The 27,143-nt window shown below is 31.3% G+C and overlaps 1 protein-coding gene across 5 annotated transcripts in view; it reads left to right on the forward strand.

The window, feature by feature from the left end:
* LOC124368811 (single-stranded DNA-binding protein 3-like) overlaps positions 1–27,078 on the forward strand; it is a 99,684-nt gene extending 72,606 nt beyond the window's left edge. For 4 of the 5 annotated variants that reach the window (XM_046826209.1, XM_046826212.1, XM_046826210.1 and 1 more), the window contains 3 exons: positions 4,407–4,477; positions 10,502–10,684; positions 20,574–27,078. In XM_046826209.1, the coding sequence (XP_046682165.1) occupies positions 4,407–4,477; positions 10,502–10,684; positions 20,574–20,678 (359 nt within the window). In that variant the 3' untranslated portion in view covers positions 20,679–27,078. Of the gene's footprint in view, positions 1–4,406; positions 4,478–10,501; positions 10,685–16,251; positions 20,304–20,573 lie in introns of those variants that run through there. The other variant, XM_046826211.1, reaches the window with a different exon arrangement.
* The last annotated feature ends 65 nt before the right edge of the window (positions 27,079–27,143 follow it).

Here is a 27,143-nt window from a genome sequence, read left to right on the forward strand (position 1 = left end):
AATGCTAAATTTGTTACTATAAGTACAATTATTTTCAAAAACATATCATTCTTGCACTAAAAGTTTTCAACAAATACCAGAATAAAAAAAAAAACTATATGCACTACTAAATAACAAATTAATAAGTGCAATCCAAACACTACAAAAATATATAAAAAAATAAAAAAAAAACAATAAAAAAATATATATATATATGTATATATATACAGGGTGAGTTTTTTAAAGTGATCCAATAGCTAACTTTTTAATTACACGACTTAGCACCACACTTTAAATTTGGAACTTGCTCAATTTTAAGTTTCACTCAGGGATACACTTGCAAGTTTTTATCATCAGTCCGAAAAAATCCGAAAACTTGCAGTCCACGTAGCTCCTGAACCATTAGAGATATAGAAAAACTCTAAAATGCAAAAATGTCTTATTTTTTAGTGTAGAATATAAAAACAACATAAAATACAGGGTGTTCCATAAAATATTTTAAAGTTGGCCGCCATATTGGCAAAAATTATGAAAACTTCCAGTCCACGTAGCTCCTGAACCATTAGAGATATTGAAAAACTCTCAAAAGCAAAAATGTATTATTTTGTTGAGTAGAATCTAAAAACAACATAAAATACAGGGTGTTCCATAAGAGATTTTAAAGTTGACCGCCATATTGGAAAATGGCGGCCATCTTCAAAAAATTTGAAAGTGTATCCCTGAGTGAAACTTAAAATTGAGCAAGTTCCAAATTTAAAGTGTGGTGCTAAGTCGTGTAATTAAAAAGTTAGCTATTGGATCACTTTAAAAAACTCACCCTGTATATATATATACATATTTATACATACATATGTACACACATACATACACACACACATACATACATATATATGTATGTGTATGTATATATATATATATATGTTTTATTTTTTTTATCCAATTTAAAATTTAAGTTTAAAAATTTGGTTCAGTCAGATAAAATAAAAATGCATCATTATATGTTGTTATTGTAGAATGCCGATTTAACTATTTATGATTAAAAAAGATTAAGATTTTCATAAAAAAACCTTTGGCTTATGGTAATTTATATTAAACTGTAAATTTTAATCATATATACATTGGTGGTTTTAAATAACAAAAAAATGCTTGTCGCGTGCTAAAAAATTAAAGTTGTATAAACTAACACAAAACCCTTTTTGAATTTAGAGTGCACTTTTTATTGCAAGCATCTGGTTTTTCATTAAGGTCCTTAGCAGTTTTGGCACACTGTAATAAAATACATCCCTGAGGGTACCTATCATTTTTGTGTTAGATAATACTTCAGTACATGATGATAATCAAATATGTATAATAATGATGTATTCAAATGAATTTAAAACAATTTTTGGCATTAAAACCAACTGTTAAAAAATGTAATTTACTTTAAAAACGTTTTTCTATTAAAAACTGCAAACATTTCAGAACAAAAAGACAAAATCAAAATTAGCATTAGCATAATGAGTACAATTCCCTCGTCTGGATTGCAAGTTAACTTGTTATTTGAACTACCATTCAAATGGAAAACTCAAGGAGGAAAATATTGAAATTTAATATAAAAGCCTAGGACAATCACCAAATTATTTTCAATTTAAAACAATTTTTGGCATTAAAACCAACTGTTAAAAAATGTAATTTACTTTAAAAACGTTTTTTCTATTAAAAAACTGCAAACATTTCAGAACAAAAAGACAAAATCAAAATTAGCATTAGCATAATGAGTACAATTCCCTCGTCTGGATTGCAAGTTAACTTGTTATTTAAACTACCATTCAAATGGAAAACTCAAGGAGGAAAATATTGAAATTTAATATAAAAGCCTAGGACAATCACCAAATTATTTTCAATTATCAATTATACGAGGATCATTCAATAAGTAACACACATTAATACACTCTATAACAGCTGAATTGATCCGTATGAAACTTTCAGGACATAAAGTTGGCAACCTTGCGAATACATCTGATCAGTTGTTCAACCATATTTTGTAAGTTTACTCAACTAACAATGATGAGTCCGCTCAAGAATTGCACAGTGGCCAAGGGTTTCTGGGTGAAATTCTGGCAGTACAAGGGTTTAGGATATTTTCTACTGCATTTAATTTTTCATGCTCATATAAGATAATTAGTTCTACTGTGACCAATCAATCTTTTAATAAAAGTGGAAGATATTTGATCAAAGATGCTGCATGTGTAGTATACTGCAAAACTATGTATAGTTTTGTAAATATTTCTTGAAAATTTAACCTAAATACTTGAAACCCTTTTTGTGCTACCTATGTAAGAACATGTACAAATTTGTCTCATTTGTAGAATACATAACTTTAAAATTTCGAGTTTGAGTATCAGAAGGCCAAAGTTAATTTTTTATGTATGTAAAACTTAACATCCTTAATTTATGCATTTGTTCTTACATAGAAGAAAAATGTTTCTTATTTAAAATAGGATCAGAAAGAGTTTTTCTGTTGGTCTTCTCTCATGAAAATATTTCATTTACCACAGTTTTATGAAAAGGTCTTTATTTTACATCGCAAATCCTTTATAACTCTTCTGGAAATAGAACAGCTGCTATTGACTGATCTTATGTCAGAATCCTGGATATCAAGTCAATCACCAGCTGCATTTCTCCACCCTGCTAGACCCAAGTATATTCTGTCAGACCTTTCGTGTATTATGCCTATTGCGTTCACTTATGAGGGTAATCCAATAAGTAACAAGACAAATTACATACTGTTGAAAAACTGTTTATTCAATCAGTAAAAAACTTTGGTTACTTTTTAACATAGTCCCTATCTAACACTTCTACACTTGTCCCATCTACCTGCTTCGGTGTAAATGCCCTTGGCGTAAAATTCTTTGGATTGGTCTTGAACACTTGATTGTTTACCTCTTCATTAGATTGGAAATGTATCCCTCATAAACTCTCTTTAAGGGATCCCCTTTAAGTCTGATGGGGCGAGGATCTCTCACCTCAGTTTCTGAAGTTTTTCTTTCGTCAGCTGTACCGTATGTGAATGGGCGTTGTCATGAAGGAAAATCACACCTTCAGTCAAGAGCCTGTGGCGTTCTGTTCGAGTGGCAAGACTTATCTTGTTTTCCAGCAAGTCACTGAAGTGCTGACTGTTTGTTTGTCTTTGGACTTCAATAAAATCAGACTAAATTGGCTCCTGAAAATCCCAGATACTGCAAGAATGACTTTACCGGCAGATAGCTGGGTCTTGAATTTTTTGCGAGTGGGATAAGTCGTAGCTTCCACTCAAGGCTCTGCCATTTTGACTAGCTTATAATGATGGATCCGTGTGGCACGTTATTCCACTGTGCAATTCTTGAGCGGACTCATCATTGTTAGTTGAGTAAACTTACAAAATATGGTTGAACAACTGATCAGATGTTTTCGCAAGGTTGCCAACTTTATGTCCTGAAAGTTTCATACGGATCAATTCAGCTGTTATAGAGTGTATTAATGTGTGTTACTTATTGAATGATCCTCGTATAATTGATAATTGAAAATAATTTGGTGATTGTCCTAGGCTTTTATATGTAAATTTCAATATTTTCCTCCTTGAGTTTTCCATTTGAATGGTAGTTCAAATAACAAGTTAACTTACAATCCAGACGAGGGAATTGTACTCATTATGCTAATGCTAATTTTGATTTTGTCTTTTTGTTCTGAAATGTTTGCAGTTTTTAATAGAAAAACGTTTTTAAAGTAAATTACATTTTTTAACAGTTGGTTTTAATGCCAAAAATTGTTTTAAATTCATTTGAATACATCATTATTATACATATTTGATTATCATCATGTACTGAAGTATTATCTAACACAAAAATGATAGGTACCCTCAGGGATGTATTTTATTAATGCAACTTTTAATGCTATATGTGATTTCACACACAAAATATTTTAGCCATTTGTTTAAATTTACAATCAAATTTAGATTAGGTTTAATTATCAAACCCATTCAAATAATGGATAAATTAAAATTTTATTACGTACATACATATGTATATGTATTCTTTAAATACATGTTCACTGGTATTCACACTTGGCCGTTTAAGTTGTGCTGACAATATTTTGGTTTATGATGGGTCAGATATGTGTAAAAAATTAAATTCACTAGTCTTCAACCCTAGTAAGGTTTATATATCTATTGTTTTGAGACTAAATCATTAATTACTAATTGTAACTACGTTTATTTATATTAACGGTCATCTACTTTAAGTTAGTTCTAATGCAATCAACATTTTTTATGTTGAAAATAATAGTGAAACACAATAACAAGATACCTGTAGTGAGCTAAATGTTAACCAACCTTTTATAGAAATGTACCTGATGAAATGTTTAGTTGAAGAGTGAAGTGTCGTTGACTACTGAACTGTTTTGGTCCACAGACTCATCCAACTCTGGAGGGGAGAACCTTTACACCATGATGAAGCCGGTACCTGGAGGAAACATGTCTGGGGTAAACTTTCTCATTTTACTGTTCTTATTGTTAGTGATCAGTTGGTTATTACTCACTCGACAACTCACTGGATGTTCTATCATGTTTTGCTCTTAACCCTAGAAGTCGCACACAAATGAACTGTAGTGGCACAGGTATTTTAGGTCAACAGTTCATGTATTTTTCCCAAACTTATTTCACCCACAATTAGAGCTCACGGTGTATGAAGAAAAAATCCAATATATATGTGATAAAATAAAGGGAACGATAAATGCGTCTGTAGCTGCCAGCTGACACAAGAACAATGAAGGAAACTAAAAACAATAGAAAATCCAATAAACCTCACTACTATGAGACATTTGAATTTTTCTTTCTGCAACAATTTGAATATAGCCGAAAAAAGATAGTGTATATTTTTTCAACACGTACATAGTTTAAAAACTTGCAAATGTGCCGCATATGTGGCAATATCCCATACATGACAGCCTGTTGTACAGCATATGTGGTACATGCCACTTCTAAGGTTAAACTAAGTACATATATAATTATTGATGGGCAAATCCTGAATTTTTGAATCTGATCACAAATCTTGAAAGATTGATTTCTGATTTTCGGATTTCGAATACTAATAGTTTTTTGTAACCTAAGTATGACTTAAAAAAATCATTAACAATCTCAGTCTTGTTATATAAAAAAGTAATCAAAGAATACAACTTAGTTGTAAAGGGATTTTCAGATGTTTTGAGAAATAATTATATTTTAAGAACAAAGTCATATCCCCTACTTTCTACTTTAATCTGATAGGGTTTTAATTAGTATTATAGTACATGTTTATTATCTTCATCACTATGTATACAGTACATTTGTGTATTTAATGACAATAAAGCTTTTTGATTCTTATAACATGGTCTTCCATAATACATGCTTTTAATATGCAAAAAATATGAACATAAATTTGTATCACTTATTATACGAGGTCTGTCCAAAAAGTATCCGACCGCCAACCTGTAGGCGGTCGCGGCGTAACCGACCGGCTTGAACCGGTTATTGGAGGGGAGGTGTGACCCTACTCCTTCCCATATTAGGCATTGAATACAATCCGGTTACTCAGTGAGTCAGCGCTCTGTTCCGTACAGTACTGCCGTGTGTGTGCGTCGCATTTCAATATGACTGAACATGTTGAGCAGTGCATTTGCATTAAATTTTGCCAAAAACTTGGCCATTTAGCATCAGAGACGATTACTACGGTACGGAAAGTTTATGGTGACACGTCTATGGGCGATACACAAATAAAAGAGTGGTTTAAGAGGTTTAAAAATGGCCGCATATCAGTGGAGAGTGATGACTGATCTGGCAGGCCTTCAACGGCCAGAAACGCTGAAAATGTTGAACGTGTTCATGCAGCAATTAATGAAAACCGTCGATTGACTGTCCGAGAGCTGGAAGAAGATTTAGGAAAACCAAAATTGTCAGTTTGTTTCGGCAAAATTTGTTCCTCGACTGCTGATAGGAGACCAAAAGAACTGTCAACTTGAAATTTGTTGGGAGTGCCGATGGCCGAGTGGTCTAAGACATTGGAATTTGAGTCTGAGTTAGAGATAGCGCAGGTTCGACTCCTGTCCGTGACCGTTGCACTTTTTATCAGTACCATCGATCTTGTACTGTATCGACTCTCCCCCTTATTCTGTTTGATAAGATCGTCGCACAGGCCAGTGGCCCATGAGGATGGCCAGAATAAGGTTTAAAAGGGGATCGGCTTCTCCTTTAAAAAAAAAATCACACATGACAATCTGGATTTGATCAAAAGTGACCCAGGGCTTTTTAAAAAAGTTATTACTGGTGATGAGTCACGGGTTTATGGCTACGACCCTGAAACAAAGGCTCAATCTTCACAGTGGAAAACTCGCGAATTGCAACGGCCGAAAAAAGCAAGACAAAGTCGAAGCAATATCAAGACAATGCTGACAGTTTCCTTTGACCAGGACAGCGTTGTTCATCACGAATATGCTCCAAGAGGCCAGACAGTGAATAAGGAGTATTATCTGAGGTCCTAAGGCGGCTACGAGATGCAGTGCGAAGGAAACGACCTGAACTGTGGACAAGCCGTGACTGGACCCTGCACCACGACAACGCGCCAGCTCAGAATCAGAATCAGAATAATTTTTATTGTCATTTATCTTTACAGATTGGACAAAGTCAGTATATATAGACATAAATACAGTTCTCAGCGAATACCACTTTACAAATTAATTAAGTTAAAACAAACAGTAAAACTTAGCCCAACTGACAAATAAATATATAAATATATCCTATTTAAATAAAATTTCTATGAGTTTAAGAATTCTTCTACTGAATAAAAAGCTTGGCTTATCATCCATTTAGCCACTTTTGTTTTAAACTCTTTAATGTTTGACAGTCTCCATGCTTCTGGTAACTTATTAAAAAATTTTATCTGTAGATATTTATGGCTCTTAGCATATTTTTCCAACCTTACAACAGGTAAAACTAAATCTTTGGCATGTCTAGTGTGATAATTATGTACATCTGTAAATTTAATAAAGTTAGTAACATTTTCTCTGACATAAATTAAATTCTGAAATATAAAAATGCAAGGAACAGTCATTATATTGTAGCTGGTAAAGTAATTTCTGCAACTTTCCCTGTAGCCTAATCCAAACATGATTCTTAAAGCTCTTTTCTGCCATATAAAAATTCTGTCAGCACCCACACTATTTCCCCATAACATATTGGCATACAATAAATGTGAGTGAAAAAAACTAAAATATGCAGTCTTCATTAACTCCTTACTAACACAGGACTTTAATTTTTTTAGTAAGAAACACACTCTTGACAGTTTTGATATTAAATTATTAGTATGTTCATCCCAAACAAGTTTGTGATCTAACGAGACACCAAGAAGCTTTACTGGTTTGGAAATGTCATCCTCTATTTCAAAATTTCTCAATGAAAATAGTATGAGTTCAGTCTTACTTTCATTAATTCTTAAAAGATTTGACTCAAACCATAGACTAGCCTTATTAACTACTCTGTTCGTGTCACTTAAAACGCTAGCTAAATAGTTGTCTTTTACAATTAAAGATGTGTCATCTGCATATAATATTGTCTTACAGCTTAGACTGATTGGCAAATCGTTCATGTATAATATAAACAGAAGGGGGCCAAGGACAGAACCCTGTGGGACCCCAGCAAGAACCTCTTTTCGAGATGAATATTGATCTCCAACACAAACCATATGTAGTCTACCACACAAATAGGTCCTGAAGAAACTTAACTGATCGTTGCGGATCCCATAATATTCTAATTTATTTAACAAGATGTCATGTGAAATACTGTCAAAGGCCCTGCTGAGGTCCAACAGAGTCATGCCCAAATATTCATGGGCCTCAAAACCTGACAGAATCTGAGAGACAACCTCATCCAGTGCCTTCACAGTAGAGTAGCCTGGCCTAAAACCAAATTGGCTACTTGATAAAATTTTATTTACATCCAGAAATTCTAAAATCTGTTCCTTAGCGCAAGTCTCCAAAATTTTAGAAAACACTGATACAATTGTTATTGTTCTATAATTATCTATGCATGTTCTGTCACCCTTTTTAAACAGTGGTATACTTTTTGATATTTTCAGACAATCAGGAAAATGTGAGAAAGACAAACTAAGGTTAATTACATATGTTAAAGGCTTAATTATGAAAGGAACAATTAATTTTATTATTTTGTTTGAGAATCCATAAATATCCTCACAGTTAGATGATTTCAAAGCTTTAACAACTGCAAAAACTTGCTGCTCATTAACATTTTTCCAGAGAAAATTTACAGGTGAATTTTTAGCTCATTCCTCAAATCTTATTCATCGTTTTTTGGTCAAACACAACATCGACCAACTACGACAGCCTCCCTACAGTCCTGACATAGCTCCTTGTGACTTCTGGCTATTTCCGAAATTAAAAATTCCTTTGAAAGGAAAAAGATTGACGATGTTGAACAAATAAAACAAAATGCGACAAAGGACCTGTTAGCCATTCCGCAAAATGAATTTAAGGAGTGTATCCGGAAGTGGGAGAAGTGTTGAATAAGGTAGTGGCTTGTGGAGGGGAGTACTTTGAAGGGGACCAGATTGCCGTTGCCGCCGAGTAACGTCGGTTCATGCCAGACGTCAAGGTCGGATACTTTTTGGACACACCTCGTACATAAACTGTTTGAAAAATTTAAAACCATCCTTAATTATGATAAAATAATAATAAAATATAAACATAATACATGTGTTGAGAAAATATTTATACAACTAAAAAATTGTGAAGTGGACAAAAAGAAGCTGTTGACATCCACCCATGCATACATCAGACGCTTGGCATTGCACCAACATAAACATAGAAATAAACTGTACATGAAATATAATTTACAAAATCAAGATGAATTGATGATTAGTTATCTATCAACGGTTTGTGATTAACAAAATATAACAAAAACATGATTTAGTGATTGGTAATTTGCGTACTATCAATGCAAATAGTTCGATATAAATTGCAGGCTCACAGCAATGCACAAAAATAAATATATAAAAAACTAGCTGTAAACAAAATATTAATTAGAAAACGGTAATTTGGGTTTTCATACACAAAGTACAAAGAAATCATGGTTTTGCGATTAGTAATTTGCATAATACCAATCAGCTGCAGTCCGGGAATAAACACAGTAGCTCACAACGTTGCGTGAACATAAATATGGAAAATACTACCTGCAAGCAAAGTATTATTTACAAAATTACAATAATTATTTAATTAGCTTATGTATTTACGGTTTTGAACGTTCACAGTACAGCAAAAACACATTAGTGATTTGTGTACTGTCGATCGGGCCGACAATTAATGATGTGGCAGATCTTCATAAATTCAAATGTTGAATCCCGTAGATTGGTTCTCGAGGTGGATTCGAGACTCGGAATTTGGTTTCAACTCAGTACTATACAGTATAATCACACCTTGGAAAAGTGTTCTCTCTCTTCCTAGTTTTGTGTCAGATAAATTTCATCTTAAGGATGAGGTGTATGTATACTGTAAACTATAAACTTGTTTAAATCTACATGAAACCAAAGAAAATTTACATGTACGCAAATAAGCGGTATCATCCATCCGAAGGTAACAAAAAAATCTTCAGTGCTTTGAATTTGTGGCCCTTTCTGATTAGGAAAGTATCTTGATAGAGTAGATTTAGAGTTTAAATTGAGTAGATTTAGGGTTTAAATGCTTTTTATCTTCTGAATCCTGAAAATATAAATTTCATCCTGGACCCCTCTGAATATAACTTAATCTCAGTTCAGTTCTTTATTTGAAATAGATTTAGATTAAAAAAAGTTATGAATTATGACACACATAGAGATTACAAAGGAACTCCTTATAATCAAGGTGTACAATATGTACTCAAATTTTTCAAAGAAGTCCTTGGAAATTATTTCTCATTATTCACAGGGTCATAGAGTGGGCTGAAAAATATATAATCTATAACTAAAACAACTTAAATAAAACTTTCAATTAGAATATTTTAATCTATAACTATGTCTTCATAACTATACTTTGAAATGATTTGAGCCTAGTAAGAAATAGATCACCTGAGTCACCGATTAATTTTGGTTTTATTTTCTTATTTACAAAATATTTGAATCAATAAAATTATATGGATGTGTATTCCTGTCAGATGTTGTTCAGTGTTTATACCCAAATTTCTCTATTCTGTTTTAAATTATTTTTTATACTGTGTTGTGTTTTTGAGAATACCCTATTAATTTCAATTCCTGAGTTAAGCATCTTCATATTTTAAGATGCATTGTGAACTTCCATTCCAACAAGAGTTTTGCTTTTGTGTTGTGACCATACTGTTGTGAAATTTTGAAGTTAAACTGTTTCCAAGTGTGTCATTTATTAACATATATGTTATACATAAAATGTTAGAAAAATTTCATACCAAACTTAGTCATGATAAAAAATATTTACACAGCAGCAGTAACTTATTTCCGACATACTGTTCCAGGAATTCCCGATGGGTGGAGGTCCTGAAGGTGGATCCATGGGTCCGATGGGCCCAGTGATGAATGGAGACGGTATGGACGGCATGAAGAACTCACCTGCTAACGGAGGTCCGGGCACGCCGCGCGAGGACAGTGGCAGTGGCATGGGAGACTACAACTTGGGCGGGTTCGGCCCCCCCGAGAATGTGAGTATGGGAGTCTCAGCTTCTTTCTTTCCTGACTCTAAACTGACCACTAAAGAGGAGTGGTAAACAACGAATTTTGTGAGAAATTAGTAAGCTTTTTGAATCTAAATGTATTTTTCATTGAAATGGCTTTGAGCCGGATTTGTTAGAAGTCTGACCAGTGTCGGACCGTTGTTGGTTGTAGCATCAATGGGAGTCGCACTGTCAATGGTTTGCCATGTTTCAAACATATTTTATACAACATCAAGATTATTACTCAAACTGGCTTTGTTTATTTTAGAAATAAATTTGTTAAATAAAAATGTATAATGAATTTTATTATTTATTGAAGTTGAGTATTTGAATGGTTCACCTACTTTTCTATACACAGTTCTTAAACATACTTACCACGTGTAGATGATAAAATTTGATAATGAATAAATAATACGACCTCGAATCGAGTATCTGATAGCATTTGAAATGCTAGATATGAATACTGTATGTGGTAATTAATACCAGTATTGTTCACATAATATATTAGGCATAATAGTTTAGTAATATATACATAATTTACCAGTTTAAATATTACAAGGTATTAGCACACCACACCACTTGTTACGTAACAGGCTTTGCTGTGGTTGCTTGCATAATTTCAGGCTCATTTTGTTCTCAAGATGTCCTGCAGTCAGATAGACAGAAAGTCATCATAAAGTAAAAGATTATGATGGATATTACAGTGAGTAGGTTTTATGTCCACACTTCAAGTGAAGTTCAGTTGCATATTTACATTTGGTTATTTTTTCAGTATAAACATAAAATATGATGAAATCAATGTAATAATTCAGAAATAAATATTTAAGATATTTGGTTATTCCGTGCTGCAGAGGATATCAAGTATAGACCTTATCTGTAATTTTATAAAATTTCTCTCAAGTGTTCGAACTAAAACCGTAGGGCCGCACGAAAGGAAGGTGTGGATAGTTATAGAAAGCATTTTTTTTTTTTTTTTTTTTTTTTTTTTTTTTTTTTTTTTATACACTAAGAATATCACACACTAAAATTCTTTTTGAAATATAATATCATGTTCTCCTGGGCTTTAAATTCTCATTTTTGAGACAGTACTGTATAAAGTAGAAAACTTTGGGACATTTTGTTTGCTCCCAAGAAGAACTTAATTTCATTTTTTCAAAACTAATTAACTCTTGTTCGAGTGGTTGTGATCAGTCGAGAATGTAGAAACATCAGTCCGGCCTCTAATATAGTCACAGCTGTGTATCGTGCAGACGCACACTGGCTGTTGCACTCAGATCTAGACTACACTTTGGTTGTGTATGGGTTTCATTTGCTGAAGGTGTGCTAATGCGTATATATAACATCCTGCGTATGTGCTGTAGTATATAGTTGGTCTGGGCCATAGTTCTTGCAGTCAAGAGTTCGCATATTTGTTGTTGATACATAAATGAGTTAATTTGTTGTAAAAAAACTACTGTTTTAGTAACACATTTGTTGAGTTATCATTGTAAAAATATGACCTTAAATAAAAACGTAACAGTCTGAAATTAATTCATTATGACTGTTATAAAGTGATTTATTATCAATCTCCCGATAGTATTATCAATGCAGGTGCATGACAGTGTATATTTGTTCAACACTATTTCTAATTACTGATTTGGCACTAGATCTACTGCACTGTTTTCATAAATAATGAGCATTTCAATCCTCTGTGTTAATAATATCACACTTGGGTTCAAAGCTCCAAAATCTTAAAATACAATAGTTTTAAAAACAAACTATTCTTAAAATAGTCCTTACCCAGGTCTATTACGAGCAAACATTTTATAAGCAAATAGATTAATTTATCTGAGCCATTCAAGTCATTCTCTGTTGCACTAAAAACTTTAACCTGAATAAAATAAGAAAGAATTATTTATACAATTATTTAAGAAATATTATATACAATTTGGGGAAAAAATTGTATTACATCACATGGAAAGCCACTGACAGCTTACTCTTGTTGAAGCATATTGTTTTAGGCTGCCACTTAGCAACTAGGAATATACCGTTAATATGATATGTGGGCAACAATTGATTTTTCTTGTTGATAAATAATTTATATTTTTTATTATTATAACAAAAGTTGTAATCACGTATTTTAAGGTGAGCTAGTAAACTGTGTATAGTGGTCCTTAAAAGTTTCATCATTGATCTTAAATTTTATACTCTCATCTGTGTAATGTAAGTCAAGTCTGTTGGTTTACATATAAACATACATGCATTTTTGGAATTGAGAATACAATATGGTTTTTTAATATCGACACTATACATAAGTTTTCAATGCTGAACCAAAAGAGCTGGAAGTGTTGAATCAACCCAAGTTTTGTTTGTAGCTTTCCAAAACCAACATGTAAATGTAACAAACTAGATATTAAACTATTTTTAACAGTTACATGTAAAATTTTTCACTTCTGGAGACAGTTACTGCAAATTTCAAAATTTACCTTGGCTATTCTTTTATAAACATCCTGTGACCGATCTTATAAAAAATATATATATATATATATATATATATATATATATCTGTTAAATTTTAGAGATTGTTAAATTATGATATATATTCAATCTGTACCATTATACTTGTCCATGCCATTGTTAACTGAAATCTGTGAATCATGAATATTCTGAAAGAAGGAAAAAACGGCTTTAGCTGATACCTCTTATTTCTAAAATGTTGTCCTGCGATAACCACTGGAACCTGTGATGTTCAATTACAAAACCAAAAGAAGTTTTATATTTAAAAAAATGAAAAGGCAGTCGTGGGACTGACCCTCAGAAGTGACTACTTCTTGTAACGGACTGTGAATATATGTATGGTTATTTAACTGGTTATTTTTTATATTTTAAAATAATATGAGATGCTCAATTTTTTAACATAAAAAAGTATTTTTTTTTTATTCATTATATATACATATTTTTATAATATTTTTTACATTTCGTATATTACAATGATCACCGACTTCTAAATATTAAAGTAATAAATAATTAAACATTTTCATTATTATCGTTTGTATTAGTTTCTATAATTTAGTCTCATTTTCATTACAATCTTTTCATTTCCAAAATAATTCTTCATTTTCATTGTCATTATATTCTAAAATGAAATTATGGGTTTATAATTACCAAAATGAGAAATACAATTCTGGGAATAAAGTCTTGCTAAATATCTTGTAAACACAGCATCTATTGTTTTCCATATCTAGTTTTACTTATTCATTTTTTTTATCGTTTGGCATTGTTACATTTAATTCAACTTTAAAAAGGTCAATTAATGGTTTTGACGTTTCTTCAGCAAAATTTGTATTCAAATCTGTTTTACGTAATTTATTTTTTTAAGTGAATGCAATATAAGGCCCAATCTAATTGAGTAAAGGTTATAATTTTAATCAGCAGAAAGACTAAATTTCTTTCCAGGATTAAATTACACTATGGCTTTGTTAACTAGAAAAGATCTGATAAATTTATTTTAATTCTTTTTTAAATCTCGTCAGGACGAAAATAATAATGAACATAGTAATAGGAATTAATGTTAACCATGCTGAAATTCAGTTTAGAAACTGATTAGCTTTAAATACTGCTATTAAATGATGCAGTAAGTTAATCAGTTTTACGTTGGATTCATTCGTAAATAAATTAGTAATTCGTAGACTTATTCAAATTAGTATTTTACCATATTTTTTGGTCTCTTTGCAACGATTGTTCGGCGTTGGAAGTTTTTTAATGTGTTAAAAGTCAACATAGCTACTAATAGCAGAGTATGAATTGATTTTGTAAATTTTGACAGTTTTTAAATTGGAGCTTAAGTAACCTAACCTGAAAAATTCCATAACCAAGGAGAGTCTGCAGAAGCAGGGATAGATCCAGACAATGTGATATTTTCGGACAACATTTACGTCAATAATAATATGAGTAAACTGGTCGAGCAGTTGGAAAACAAGTCATAGTAAAACACTACTAGAGTAGAGAAGTGTTTCGTTATTTTCTTTGTCATGTGTAGTATTATATGTTATTGTGGTTTTTATTTCCGTTTTAATCTCTCCTAACAGATTTTCCATTAACGTCAACTTTTGTTAGTTCAGATCAGATGTTTATATAACGGTTTGTTTACGTTTTAGTAAAGCTGTCATTCTACTTTGAAAACATGTGGAAAACATAAACATGCATGACACGAAATGAAAGGTTTTTCCTTGTGCAAAACATACATCTGTAGCCCGCAAAAATAAGTAGTCACTTCAATAAAGATTTCAATCCCATGGAGCACTATTTTTGCATCTATCTTCGGTGAGAACCTGCTGGCGACTTGGCGAGTAATCGTCTTTTTTTAGAGTGCTTTCTACCTCAAACAACAGGTTCCGTGCCTCTGCGTACTAGTGTAACACAACTCGAGGTATGGTTGTTGCAGCTTGCAGATTCTAGTGATCATTACAAGTCAACATTTTGAAATTTTTTTAAACCTGCTAATGTTCATTATCCTCCTTACATAATATTCCCAGTCCAGAGATTTTATTCGGCCGAGGAATGATCAATTAAAGATGCAATTAGATGTCTTATAAACCATGTAACTTTTCACAATAAAACACCACACTTACATTGTTTTACCGGATGCACACTCAAGTTTGTGGTGTCTAATTAATGTACATAACATTAAAAGTTATTTTATATAACAGAAACAAAACTGAACTGCCCTATTCCATAAGTGGCAGCCTGTTTGTTTATAGACATACTTGGGTGATCAGGGTACTTTCTTGCCATCTGGTTCAGGGATTATGCTTTTTATAATGTCTAAAATATTATTATAATACGTGTGATAAAATGACTGAAATTGTTGTTTAATCTTATTTATAAATGTTGATGATTTTACTTTTTTAGAGTATAAGTAGATATGTGTGAAAGTGAGTTGGCATAGGTCTTTCTCATAAATAATTTTATTAACTAAAAATGCTGAAATCTTGGTTCTTGATGTAATTAACCTCCACAGTTTCACAATGCTTACCAAGCATAATGAGAAATTTACATCTTCAAAGTGGCCATGAGTAAAAAACCAAATACAAATGACTTTTTTGTACATTTTAATTTTGTATTATACTACAAACAGTTCTTTTTTGGATGAAGTAGTTTCAAGCTCAGTTGAAAAAAGTAAAACATATTATGAAGTTATTGGGTCTAAATAGTAACCAGGGGGGGGGTATGGGACAAAATTAAGAGAATTGTTATTGAACTGACTTATTACTATAATCCATTAACTTTGTTGGGAAATCCTAGAAATGCGGGATAATTTTTTAGGGATTCTTTCCACCGAACACAACAGGTTCAAACTTGTTTGAACAAATCTTCTCTCAATTTTTTCTAGTTGCAACAATAATAAAAATAACACATAATAATTTGGATTGTATGGTCACATTGAACGTGTATTTTTTGCTTTCCCCAGCCTCGGTTTAAACTAACTAGGTATAGTTTTATTTAGTCGAGTTAGACAAATATTGTTAAACTTGATCTAGTACGTAATGCAATAGAATGGTGAATGTTTTGTGCAGGTTAAAAAATCACGTAGATCACGTGGTTCAATCTTACGAAAATAGTTTCATACAATCGTCATGTGATTCCAAAGTTTGTCTGATTGTAAATAAAGAAAGATGAAATAAATTTGTACTTAACTTATTTGAAATGGAAGACCGTTGCCTCTTCACGTTGTCTACCAACTGTACCTAGCCCATTTCAAAGGGATGAACTTAGAAGAAAGACATACAACCTATTTTCATAATATGTAGTACCTTGTAATTTTATAAGGTTTTAAGTTATATAGTACTTAATTGAAAATTGTCTTTTTTCTTAGTTGTGTAGGGATTCAAGTTTGTGCCATATATCATCAACGTTCCTTGAGAAATGGTTGGCAAAGGATTGTCCTTATCTGTTTAATTTAAATGCATGTTTTGCACCTGGGATAATGCATTCATACAACATTTATGTGTATATATTTGAATACAGAAACGTTTATAAAATACTCATTAATTTAACATAATTAATTAATATAGTGTTTAGGTTATAAGTCTTTAGTCTTATCACTCATTCATAATACTTGTAACATAGTTCAACACAACCTCAATGCTTTTATTTTTGACTTATTTTTTTATTAAGGTTACTTAATTTATTGGTTGGTTTTAAGTTTATGTATATATTGAACAAAATTTATTAGTGTTATAGAGTAAGCATGTTCACATTTATTCTTTTAGTTGTGATTCGAGTGGAACTTTCAGCATACAGTTGTAGAAATATTCTCGTCTTCTTAATTCTGTATAATGAGTATTATAGGAGTAGAATCTCATTTTATCATATTATTTTTAGAAATGTTTTCCATCACATATTGACTAGAAGTGTTATTAAAGTCGTAGAGTTACTGAGATATTCAGTGGAGTTTGTGTTAGGTTTATAATGTATAGTATTAATTTTTAAATGGTTTCACGGTTCTAAATGCTTGCCTTTCCACTCATATAACGTAAACTTGCCTTTCCACTGATATTACGTGAAGTGACAACATCCTAGATTCATTTTTTCTTATTTGTAGTTTCCTTAAAATGTAGGTGTCTTTCATCTATTTATAATAGTTGATAAATCGTTTGGCATTTTTCAAGTGTTGATCAAGATCATATTTGTGATCATTTTAGGAGTACATACATCAAGAACTTGTGTTGTAGTTAGATTACCATGTGTCTACTGTGTTGTAGTTAGATTACCTGGTGTTTACTGTAGGTAAAGTTATATCCTCGGTGGGTTTGTCGGAATTTGCATTTTGACTTCTTTTAAGGAATTTAGTCCTTTATTGAGAACAGTAACTTCTGTTGATTTGGGATTTTGTTAACTTCAGACTTTCTGCTAACAGCTCAATTAAATTGTTTTTGAAGACCATTGAGGCTAGAAACATTTCAGAATCAAGCATTAAAATATTCTTTATGTATTGTGGCAGTTCAGTTTTAAACTTATAATTTGTCAATATTTTGCAAGATTGAATTTCGTCTAATGCTTTATGTGTTATTGGATGTTTTAGAAAAGAAAATCATTTTTTGCACTTTATTATTGAAATACTCAAAAAGTATATACAAAAACTAAAAAGGTAAGCATATGAATTTGTATTAATTATACCTTTAAAATGAGACATCTCTTATAATTATATCTCAAAACATGACCGTATAAAAGTGTTTGAAGTTCAACATTGTTCTTATGGGATAAAATGTAATTATTGGAGTAAAAAACCCGTCTACATTCAGAATGTTGTAAATGTTTGTCTTTTGTAATAAAAAAATCTTACTTGTTTTTAATGATGGGGTTTAGTTTTTTTGGGGATTTAGGTCACACAAAAAAGGATCATTAGAATTCAATATTGTGTAAGGTCAGAGAAATAAAGTTATGCCGTAGTGTAAGGTTATTTTACAAAGTTTATAAAAAATCTTTATTCAGTAAACATGCAAGTTTTACAAGATACATCCCATGCACCACTAAAACAAGCGCGTGCGGGAACTCGTTTGTGTTTAAACATTATGCATTTTACAAATTTGTAGTGTTGTTGTCCCAGCTATTTTTAACTTTCCACCTGCGATTTTATTTATTTTGTTCGTGAATCTGAGATCCACACAGCTTGAAAGGAACTTGCTTCTTTTACTCCGAAAGATTTGAAAATTCTACTAAATTTAGACTTAACAACTGATCTAGACTACATCTCTTTTCTATCAAGCTGTCCTGATAAGAAGTATCAGACTTGCTCTGTTAGATTCAATAGGAATCCTGCGAATTTTATGTTCGGTTGATTCAAGTGTACATCTATAATAAAGGATTTTATATTTGTATTCTGTTGAAAAATGAACGATTAGTACAGGTCACAGTCAATATTGTTGCCCGAAATATTTACATTAGTACCCTACTAGTTATTTTGTTGTAATTGCAATCTGTCCAGTTTGGATAAAAATTATGCATTGGTTTTTCTAAAAAGATCTACTACTTAAGATTTGTTCATCCCAAAATAATAATTACCAATCAAGGTTAAAGAAAACTTGTAATTCCCTCTAGTTGATTGATAGGTCTGATTAACTACATTTTATTGTATTAATTGTCATTAATTGTATATATCTTACCCTTTACAATTCAAGATTCAGCATTGCCACTGGCTACAACTCTTTAGTATGGTTAAAATGTGTTCACTATACACTTTTTTTGCCTTTACAAGGTTATTATTTAATGTCTTGATGGTGTATTATAAAATGTATGTATGTATATATGTACATGTACAAAGCACATTAAGAATTTGAATGTAGTAAAATCTGACATGTTTATTCTTTTATAAATTTACAAAATAACTTTTTTTCAATTTACAGCCGAAACGCATTAGTGCCAACTTCCAGTATGGGTTTTATCCAAATATAGCATTTCTGAAAATTACAACCATTATATGTTATACATACTTGTAAATTACAATTAACTTAATATAACTGAAAAAGTGTATTGGAAAATTAATATTTTGACAGTGCAGGGACAAATAGTTTAGTTTGAGTACCGTGTTGTTTCATTTAATTTTTGTTTATCGTCGTGTCATAATAAAATTTTTGGATGAACTAATAAAAGATATATAAATGTAATTACTATATTATTTATTTGCCTTTTTATATTCTGTGTATGAAGTTGAATTCAAATGTTTAACTTTCAAATAATTACAAGAAAATATTTAGTGTCTTGTGAAATATGTTGATTCTTTTTTAAGGTGTACCAGTTAAACATATTCATTTAAAAATCTCAATAATTTTTCATAATGTTTTCTGAAACCTTAATTTGTGATATGCAAACTATTTTTACTTTAATTATTTTATTTATTTGAAAGGCCTCTACATTAACACTTAATTAATTTTACCCAGTTGACTTGATTTTGGTTAGTTGTAATCTACTTTAAAATATGTTTGTATAATTTATTAGCTGTTAGTGTTTGATGATTATGTAATAAAAAGCTTTGTATATGTAATAATTAGAACATTTGTACATGGTAAGACTTAAAATGTTAATTTATTTATGCTTAACTTAGTCTCAATCTAGATTGATTGTGAATACTAGTTTACATGCTTGTTACTCAATTGTTTAGTAATATTTCTTCCTTTATCAACCATTTCCAAGGCAATTGTCAGACACTATTCTTCCTGTTCTGGTGTAATAAACAAAATTGAAGCCATCAGCAAGTTACAGTAATGTTGCATTGTCTGCACTCCGTCCGCAACATGTTTGCTCAACCGTTCCAAAAGGTTGTATTCAGGCCAGGAGGTCAGTGTGATGTTGTACAGTATAATGTCCCCTAGTCAGGTGCGCCTCCTGCGAACCAAGTTCGTAGCCGGCCGACAATGGTTGTGTTTTGTGTTCACTCTAAGCTCGTCTCATCTAGGTTAGTATCTAGTGCCTGGCTGTAACTGTAGCTATTTGCGCTTGGAGGGACGCTGGTGCTATTCTATGTGCTCACATTTCTGAACTCCTTCTGTCGAGTGATTATTTTTCCACTCGATTTCTTAAATTATTTGTTATCTTCTCTGTAATAACTCGATTAAAGTGTTTAATTTGATGGTCGTTTATTTCTTGCATTTCCCTTCGCCTTGCCCTTCCTTTTCCACCATCTCACTCACGCTGAGAAGGGTGTATTGCATGAATTTACGCTGTTTCTTCTTGCTCAGTTCTTTTTATTCATATTTAATCTTTAAACTAAATAATCTTTCAAGAAGATCTGGATCGTTGACAGAGAAACATAAGAAACACTCTTCTCGCGAGAGTGACATGACTGGAGCCATCAGAAGTAGGGTGAATTGAGAAACAAACACAGTTTATTTGGTTGCAGGACCAAACCGAATCGGCGGCGATCCTGAAAATAAAAGAGAGTATGCAAGAAGAGGCCAAGCGGTTTGAAAAAGAGAGCGACCATCCGGATTACTTCATGCAATAACACCCGGTCCCTCCTTAGCCCGAATTTCCCCCTCTCACACTCCCCCTCCCTTAGCACAGTAGTTTAGACTGTAATTGTCTATAAATTATTTTTAATTTTGACCTCATATCATCGTGAGACTCTGATTATTTGAGCTCATTGCTGCTATATACTATATCTGTCTGGTATTTATAACATAATTTGGTTCTTTTCCATTGACCTCCCCCATAAGTGAATCACGTTGTTCACACAACAGTTTTATTGGTACGAGCTAGAAATATATCGATCTGTGAAGTCATTTGCATAGTATTTTAGAATTTTTAATATCACCATTTTATTTATTTCTTTTATATTCACTACAGTTATAATGTAATTTTAAATTAACTCAGTATTATTTTGCCCTTTTTAAATTACATAGGCTGTACTGTAATACTAAAAGAGAGACGTGCCAAAATGACAACACAGTGAAAGAATAATGAATACTATATACAAATGCTGGGGGAGGATAAGCAATGGAAAAGCCGTATAGTAGTTGTATATTTATTGTGATACATAATTTATTTTCTATTTTTCTATAACAAATTTTCAAGTCTCTAGTCCAGATAATTGTAGTGTTGTGATGTTGTATAGTACTAGACCAAATCCAAGATGTAAGGATTTTTTTAAATCAAACTTTTTAAGGTTCAACTTTAAGCAGTCTCAAGAAATGTTCATTTAACCTCTTTTTTAGGTTTAAACATATCTTCTTATCAAACAGTTAGACACTTAGATCTCACTTGTAGAGTTACTCAAGGAAAAGTTGTCTGTTGTATTCATAGTTACTTAAAATGTACAATCAATTCTTCCAATTTGTATTACGTTTTACAAAAGAGATATTTGAAGTTTAACAATAGTTGAGCCAAATTGAAGTGCTTACTTTTATTGCAGAATCCAAGAGTAGTTTTTATTTGTGAGTTACGTTTTTGATTCCAAAGAAACAATCATCAATCTCTAGACCACGGTCACCTGTGGGCTTAACAATGAAATAGTAATGTTTGGATTCTGTGAAGCCTAATTTTACATAAAATATTATAGTTAGATAAGAAGAGATCTTCCAGATGAAGATGGCTCCTGGATGTTACAGAGGAGAGGTAAGGCCATGAAAACTTAAAATCCCTAAAAAAAGGGCAGGTTAAATCTATTTCTTACAAGGTTGCAGGTTCATCCAGTACTCGCACTATGATGCATTATCCACAGAGCCGCATTATCATCAAGTGCTTGTTTATATGTTTGATCTGAATTTTTTTGGCTTAAACTTTATATACCAGCAAGATAAGATCTTATTCATGAATATTTTGACAAGTGGTAGAAATCGTGGCAGCTTTTTCTGGTTTGCAAAATTGGTGGGTTTGTTGAAACAACTCGTTTTGTTAATTGTTATTTTACTCTACAAAACTAAATTATTTTTGTGAGCAGTGCTTTAGAATGTTATTGCTATTTCAAAAATATAAATTTAATAGCATGAAAGCCATTTAAAACTCATTGTAAAGTGTACGCAAAGCTCACTCTAGTAGCCCATGATTTGGCTTGCTGTTTAATAAGGAGTAAACCCATACAAGACTCTTGGCTTAGACGCGATGCCATAATTGTTTTTAATATATTTTCAGGACTGATTACAACTCAACAGGTGTAAAAACATGTTGTGCTTGCCAAAATAATATCTGTTTATTGAAGTTATATTTGTTTGCTTAAAGTAGCAGTTCACTTTGTAAAGTATGTAAAATTAAGTAGAAAAAACTATTTATATAGCAATTACAGGGGAAATGTTCTGCTGAACATGAATTTCTAACCACGGTCGAGGCATTAATGACCAAAATGTTCTCATGTGGTACATTTACAAAACGTACGTTCGTAATACTAAAATATTATATTTCTTTATATATATTTTTTTTTACCAAAAATTAAAGTTCTAACGTAATTAATTTTCTGTTTCACAATTGTTCTGTGTTTGCCCACGTGCAACTTCTAATTAATTATCTACAAGTAGAATAGCAAAAAAGTACGAGTATGTTTGTGACTAGAATATGAGTTCAATATTAATCTCTCTTCTAATTATTTTCTAATCTGCAAGACGTTTTAAATAATCAAACTATCTTGCTGGTTTTAAGTTTTTCTTGAATTTATGAGTTGAAAAAGTGCGGGGTACTCATGAAAGTAAATATATTTTTATTTTTGGTTGAAATTTAACTAACATGCTTAAGTTTATTTAACAGAAATCACATTTGAAGAATATTACCAAGCTCAGGTAGTCCTGAAATCGCAGAGTATTCTTTAGATAAGAAAATTGGCTCTATGCACATAAGTTTACAAATGTTCACTCCCCGAGTTTCAGTTCTTTAAAGTTTTGCGGCAAATTATTGCAGTTAACACCACAATTTTGGTATATATAATTCAGTATCTTTCCATTTATATCTTTTGAAAAACTACTATCTGATCTAAGGGTTGTAGGGAAATCTGAGTCCATTAAAAAGCAAATTTGATATTTTACTATAAACTGTATTAAAATCTACATTTTTTTATATCAAGTTAAATCTTTTCTAAGATACTGTTTCTTGAACGTACTTGTACAAGGAATGCCTGATAGGGTCCCCATGTAGACAACTTGTGGTTAGTTATCCTGCTGTGGTGTTAGTGTTTCTCTAGCAACTTACCTGTAGGTTGAAATCCACTTTTTCGTTGGTTCTCTTTCACGTTTCATGTTTCTGCAACAAGGCTCTTAATGTTTCTTTACTTTCTCTTGGTTTCTTGTCCCCAGAAACCTTAGTAAACCCAAGGTTAAAAGAGGGGTTCATGGGTAAAAAAAGTCATAATAGCATTTACTGTAGAATACACCATAAAAATGTTTGTAAGGGATTTTGAGATATGTTTTATGAACGTAAAAGAGTTGTGGCCATGAAAATAATGGTTTCTATATGGTTATATTCCTCTATAAGAAAAAGTTATGTACCAAATTAGAATTGAAAATTTTTTACGTTTCTACAGTGAAGCATAATGTGCTTACAAGCAATACTTTGACAAGAATACACACTGTAATCACATGTTTTCATGACCACAACTAGCAAGTGTCCAGCATTGCTTAGACTAGTATTTATTTTTATTTATTGAGCTAGAAGTTTTCATTTATTTAAGTTAATTATTGTAAAAAAGAGTTGTTAGGTATTTAAGGTTACTGAACTGATCTGATTATTTTGATAAGTAAGTAGAATGTGGGAAGACATGACAGAATCATTTCGATTTGATAAGTATTTAGAATGTGGGAAGGCATGTAATAGAATCAAAGTTACTGAATTAATAAACCTCACCACAGTGACAGACCAATCCTCAATTCCTACTGTCAGTTAAAGATAAAAAAAATTGGAAAGGCAGTCGCTGGGACTGACCGACAGAAGTGACTACTTCCTACAACGGGCTGTGAATATATATATCTTGATAAAGTATGTTTCCCAATTATTAAATGGTTATTTTTTATATGTTAAAACAATATGAGACACTCAATTCTTTAATATAAAAGAGTTTTATATTTTCTATTAATTTTATTCATATTTTTGTAATATTTTTTACATTTTCTTTATTATGGTTTGTATTAGTTTCTATAATTTTGTTAGTATCATTTTCATTACAATCTCTTATTTCCGAAATAATTACTTCATTTTCATTGTCATATTCTAAAAATGAAATAATGTGTTTATAGTAACTGAAATCAGAAATAACAATTCTGGAGTAAAATCTTGCTAAATATCTTGCAAACTAAGCATCTATTGTTGTCCATATCTAGTTTTACTTACTCATGTTTTTATCGTTTTGACATTGTTACATTTAATTCAACTTTAAAAAAGTCAATTAATGGTTTTGACATTTCTTCAGCAAAACTTGTATTAAAATCTGTTTTTACTTAATTTATTTTTTTAATTGAATGCAAGGTAAGGTCCAATGTAATTCAGTAAAGGCCCAATGTAATTCAATTTTTTTTAAGTCAATGTTTTGATGTTTCTTCAGCAAAATTTGTATTTAAATCTGTTTTTACATAATTTATTTTTTTAAGTGAATGCAATGTAAGGCCCAATGTAATTGAGTAAAGGTTATAATTTTAATCAGCAGTAAGACTAATTTTCTTCCAGGATTAAATTACACTATGGCTTTCTTAACTAGATAAGATCTGATAAATTTATTTTAATTCTTTTTTAAATCTCGTCAGGACGAAACTAATAATGAACATAGTAATAGGAATTAATGTTAACCATGCTGAAATTCAATTTAGAATCCAATGAGTTTTAAATGATACAGTACGTTAATCAATTTTCATTGGATTCATTAATAAATAAATTAGTAGTTGTAGATTTATTCAAACCAATCCATAGCCCGCCAAAAGAAGTAGTCACTTCAACAAGGAACGACAGTAATCTCTCACTAGCACACCTGGATAGTCACTGAACGGAGAAACACTCAGACATCAGAATGGCTGCAATAGTCCTGCTCCTAGCGACTACAGAGCAAACAAGTGTGACGCAAAACGAAAGTTTTTCCCCGTGCAAAACATAGATCCATAGCCCACCGAAAAAAGTAGTCACTTCAAAAACCACTTTATGTCCATTAATTCCTTATTATACAAATTCTGTGTTTTGAAACTAAACCTAGAGTAAAACAATATTAGCCAACTCCGGGTACATTTATACAGTTCTATTATTTAAATTATATTTCCCATTGACAGTTAACAAGCATGAAAATAAAAACAAAAACGGTTTAAATTTTGTCAGGGCAACACTGTACATACGAATATGGAGGAGCTATGCTTGATAGCAATCCTTTTGGTACCGACATCTGTTTATACTCTAAAGGAATGCAGGTGGTTTAATCATTAGGTGTGTAGAATCGTATTGACTGGATGAAAAAAATACTTGTTAACTGATTTTATACTCACATATATTCAAACTATAAAATTCAAATGAGACGGATGTATAGTGGACTCTTATTTTTTATATATGTGGCAATGCTTGAAGTTGGTCTTTGACTTTCACATCTGTTCCTGTGTACCAATTTTTAAATTCTAACATTAATGCAGTTGTTATAGCATTTCATGTTGAAATTAAACCCTTAAATTTGGGAAATAACTTGTTTTTATGTAATTAAAAAAAATTTTTGAATAAAAAAGCTACTTGTACTTTCAAAATGATTACAATTTTTTGTAAAAAAAAACTGGGTAGTGCATTTTACTAACAACAACACCCATGGATTGGATCTAACAATAACAATAGGTATTGACTATTGTGCTTGCCCCTTTAAATTCGGAATAACATTTCTCGGTTGGCTAACATTTAATAATAAGGGTTTTCCATGCTGATTATTGGAACTCAAACTAAAAATATACCTGCAGATAGCATACATTGTGCAGATATATTATGTTTTGTCAAAAAGCAATACATTTGTCTGAATATGGAATGGCTTTGCAGATTCTGTGTATGAACGTGTAAAACATGTATAGAAGAGAAAGTTTATTTATTACCCTTAATGCTGTTGGAAGACATAACTTCCAAAGTGCAATCTTCCTATTATAGTTAACTAGACATCACCTACAAATGAATATTTAAAGCTGCACTATATCACTGGATGTGTGTATATTCGAAGGTAATTCACGAGTTCTGCATTGTAAATGGCAGTATTATATGTGTAGTTTATGCATTATACAATGTTGTTATGTTAGAGCTTAATCATATATGGTCTCTGTGTTTTATATTGTTGGAATTACGTTTATTTATTCAAGATTTTATTTGGACCATTTATTATAGTTCAGCTGTTGATTTATTTTCAAGTGGCACTGGTTATTTATATTTTTGTATTCACTATGTAACGTAATGGATATAGTTTTCATTGAATGTATGAGTGTGTGCGTGCATATGTGTGTGTGTGTGAATTTTAGTATTTACTTTTTTCTAGGTATAAGATATTTCATTTATTGAGATCATATCATAATTTTTCATGTCATGTAATATGGCAATCAATATATTTATTTTTATAATTAACACAGTTTTATGTGTACAGACACAGACATTTTGTACAACTCTTTGTACCTTCTTTATTATAAGGTTAGTAAAATACTCATATTATAAGATTGGTAAAATACTCATAAAGTGTAATAGATAAATTAAATCATTATTCATGATGACGAATAATCGACTAAAAGAATTTTATAAGCAGTTTTGGGTTGTACATTTTTTGTTATTGTGACCCATGTTTTTACATAATTATGAATGTTTTAAAAGTAGAGTCTATTTTTCTTTGATACCTGTATTTTTGTGTGCCTTAAATTTCAATTACGTAATATAATTTCTGACTCATATCATATTTGTTTCATCAATATAAACCACAGTCACAAATACACTATGGATATGGTCTTATTTATTTCCTTAAACAACTTACTTTCCCTTTTTAGTTTTTTGCAGAAACAGTCAC

This window comes from Homalodisca vitripennis, chromosome X (genome assembly GCF_021130785.1).
Source record: "Homalodisca vitripennis isolate AUS2020 chromosome X, UT_GWSS_2.1, whole genome shotgun sequence".
Taxonomy (NCBI): Eukaryota; Metazoa; Arthropoda; class Insecta; order Hemiptera; family Cicadellidae; genus Homalodisca; species Homalodisca vitripennis.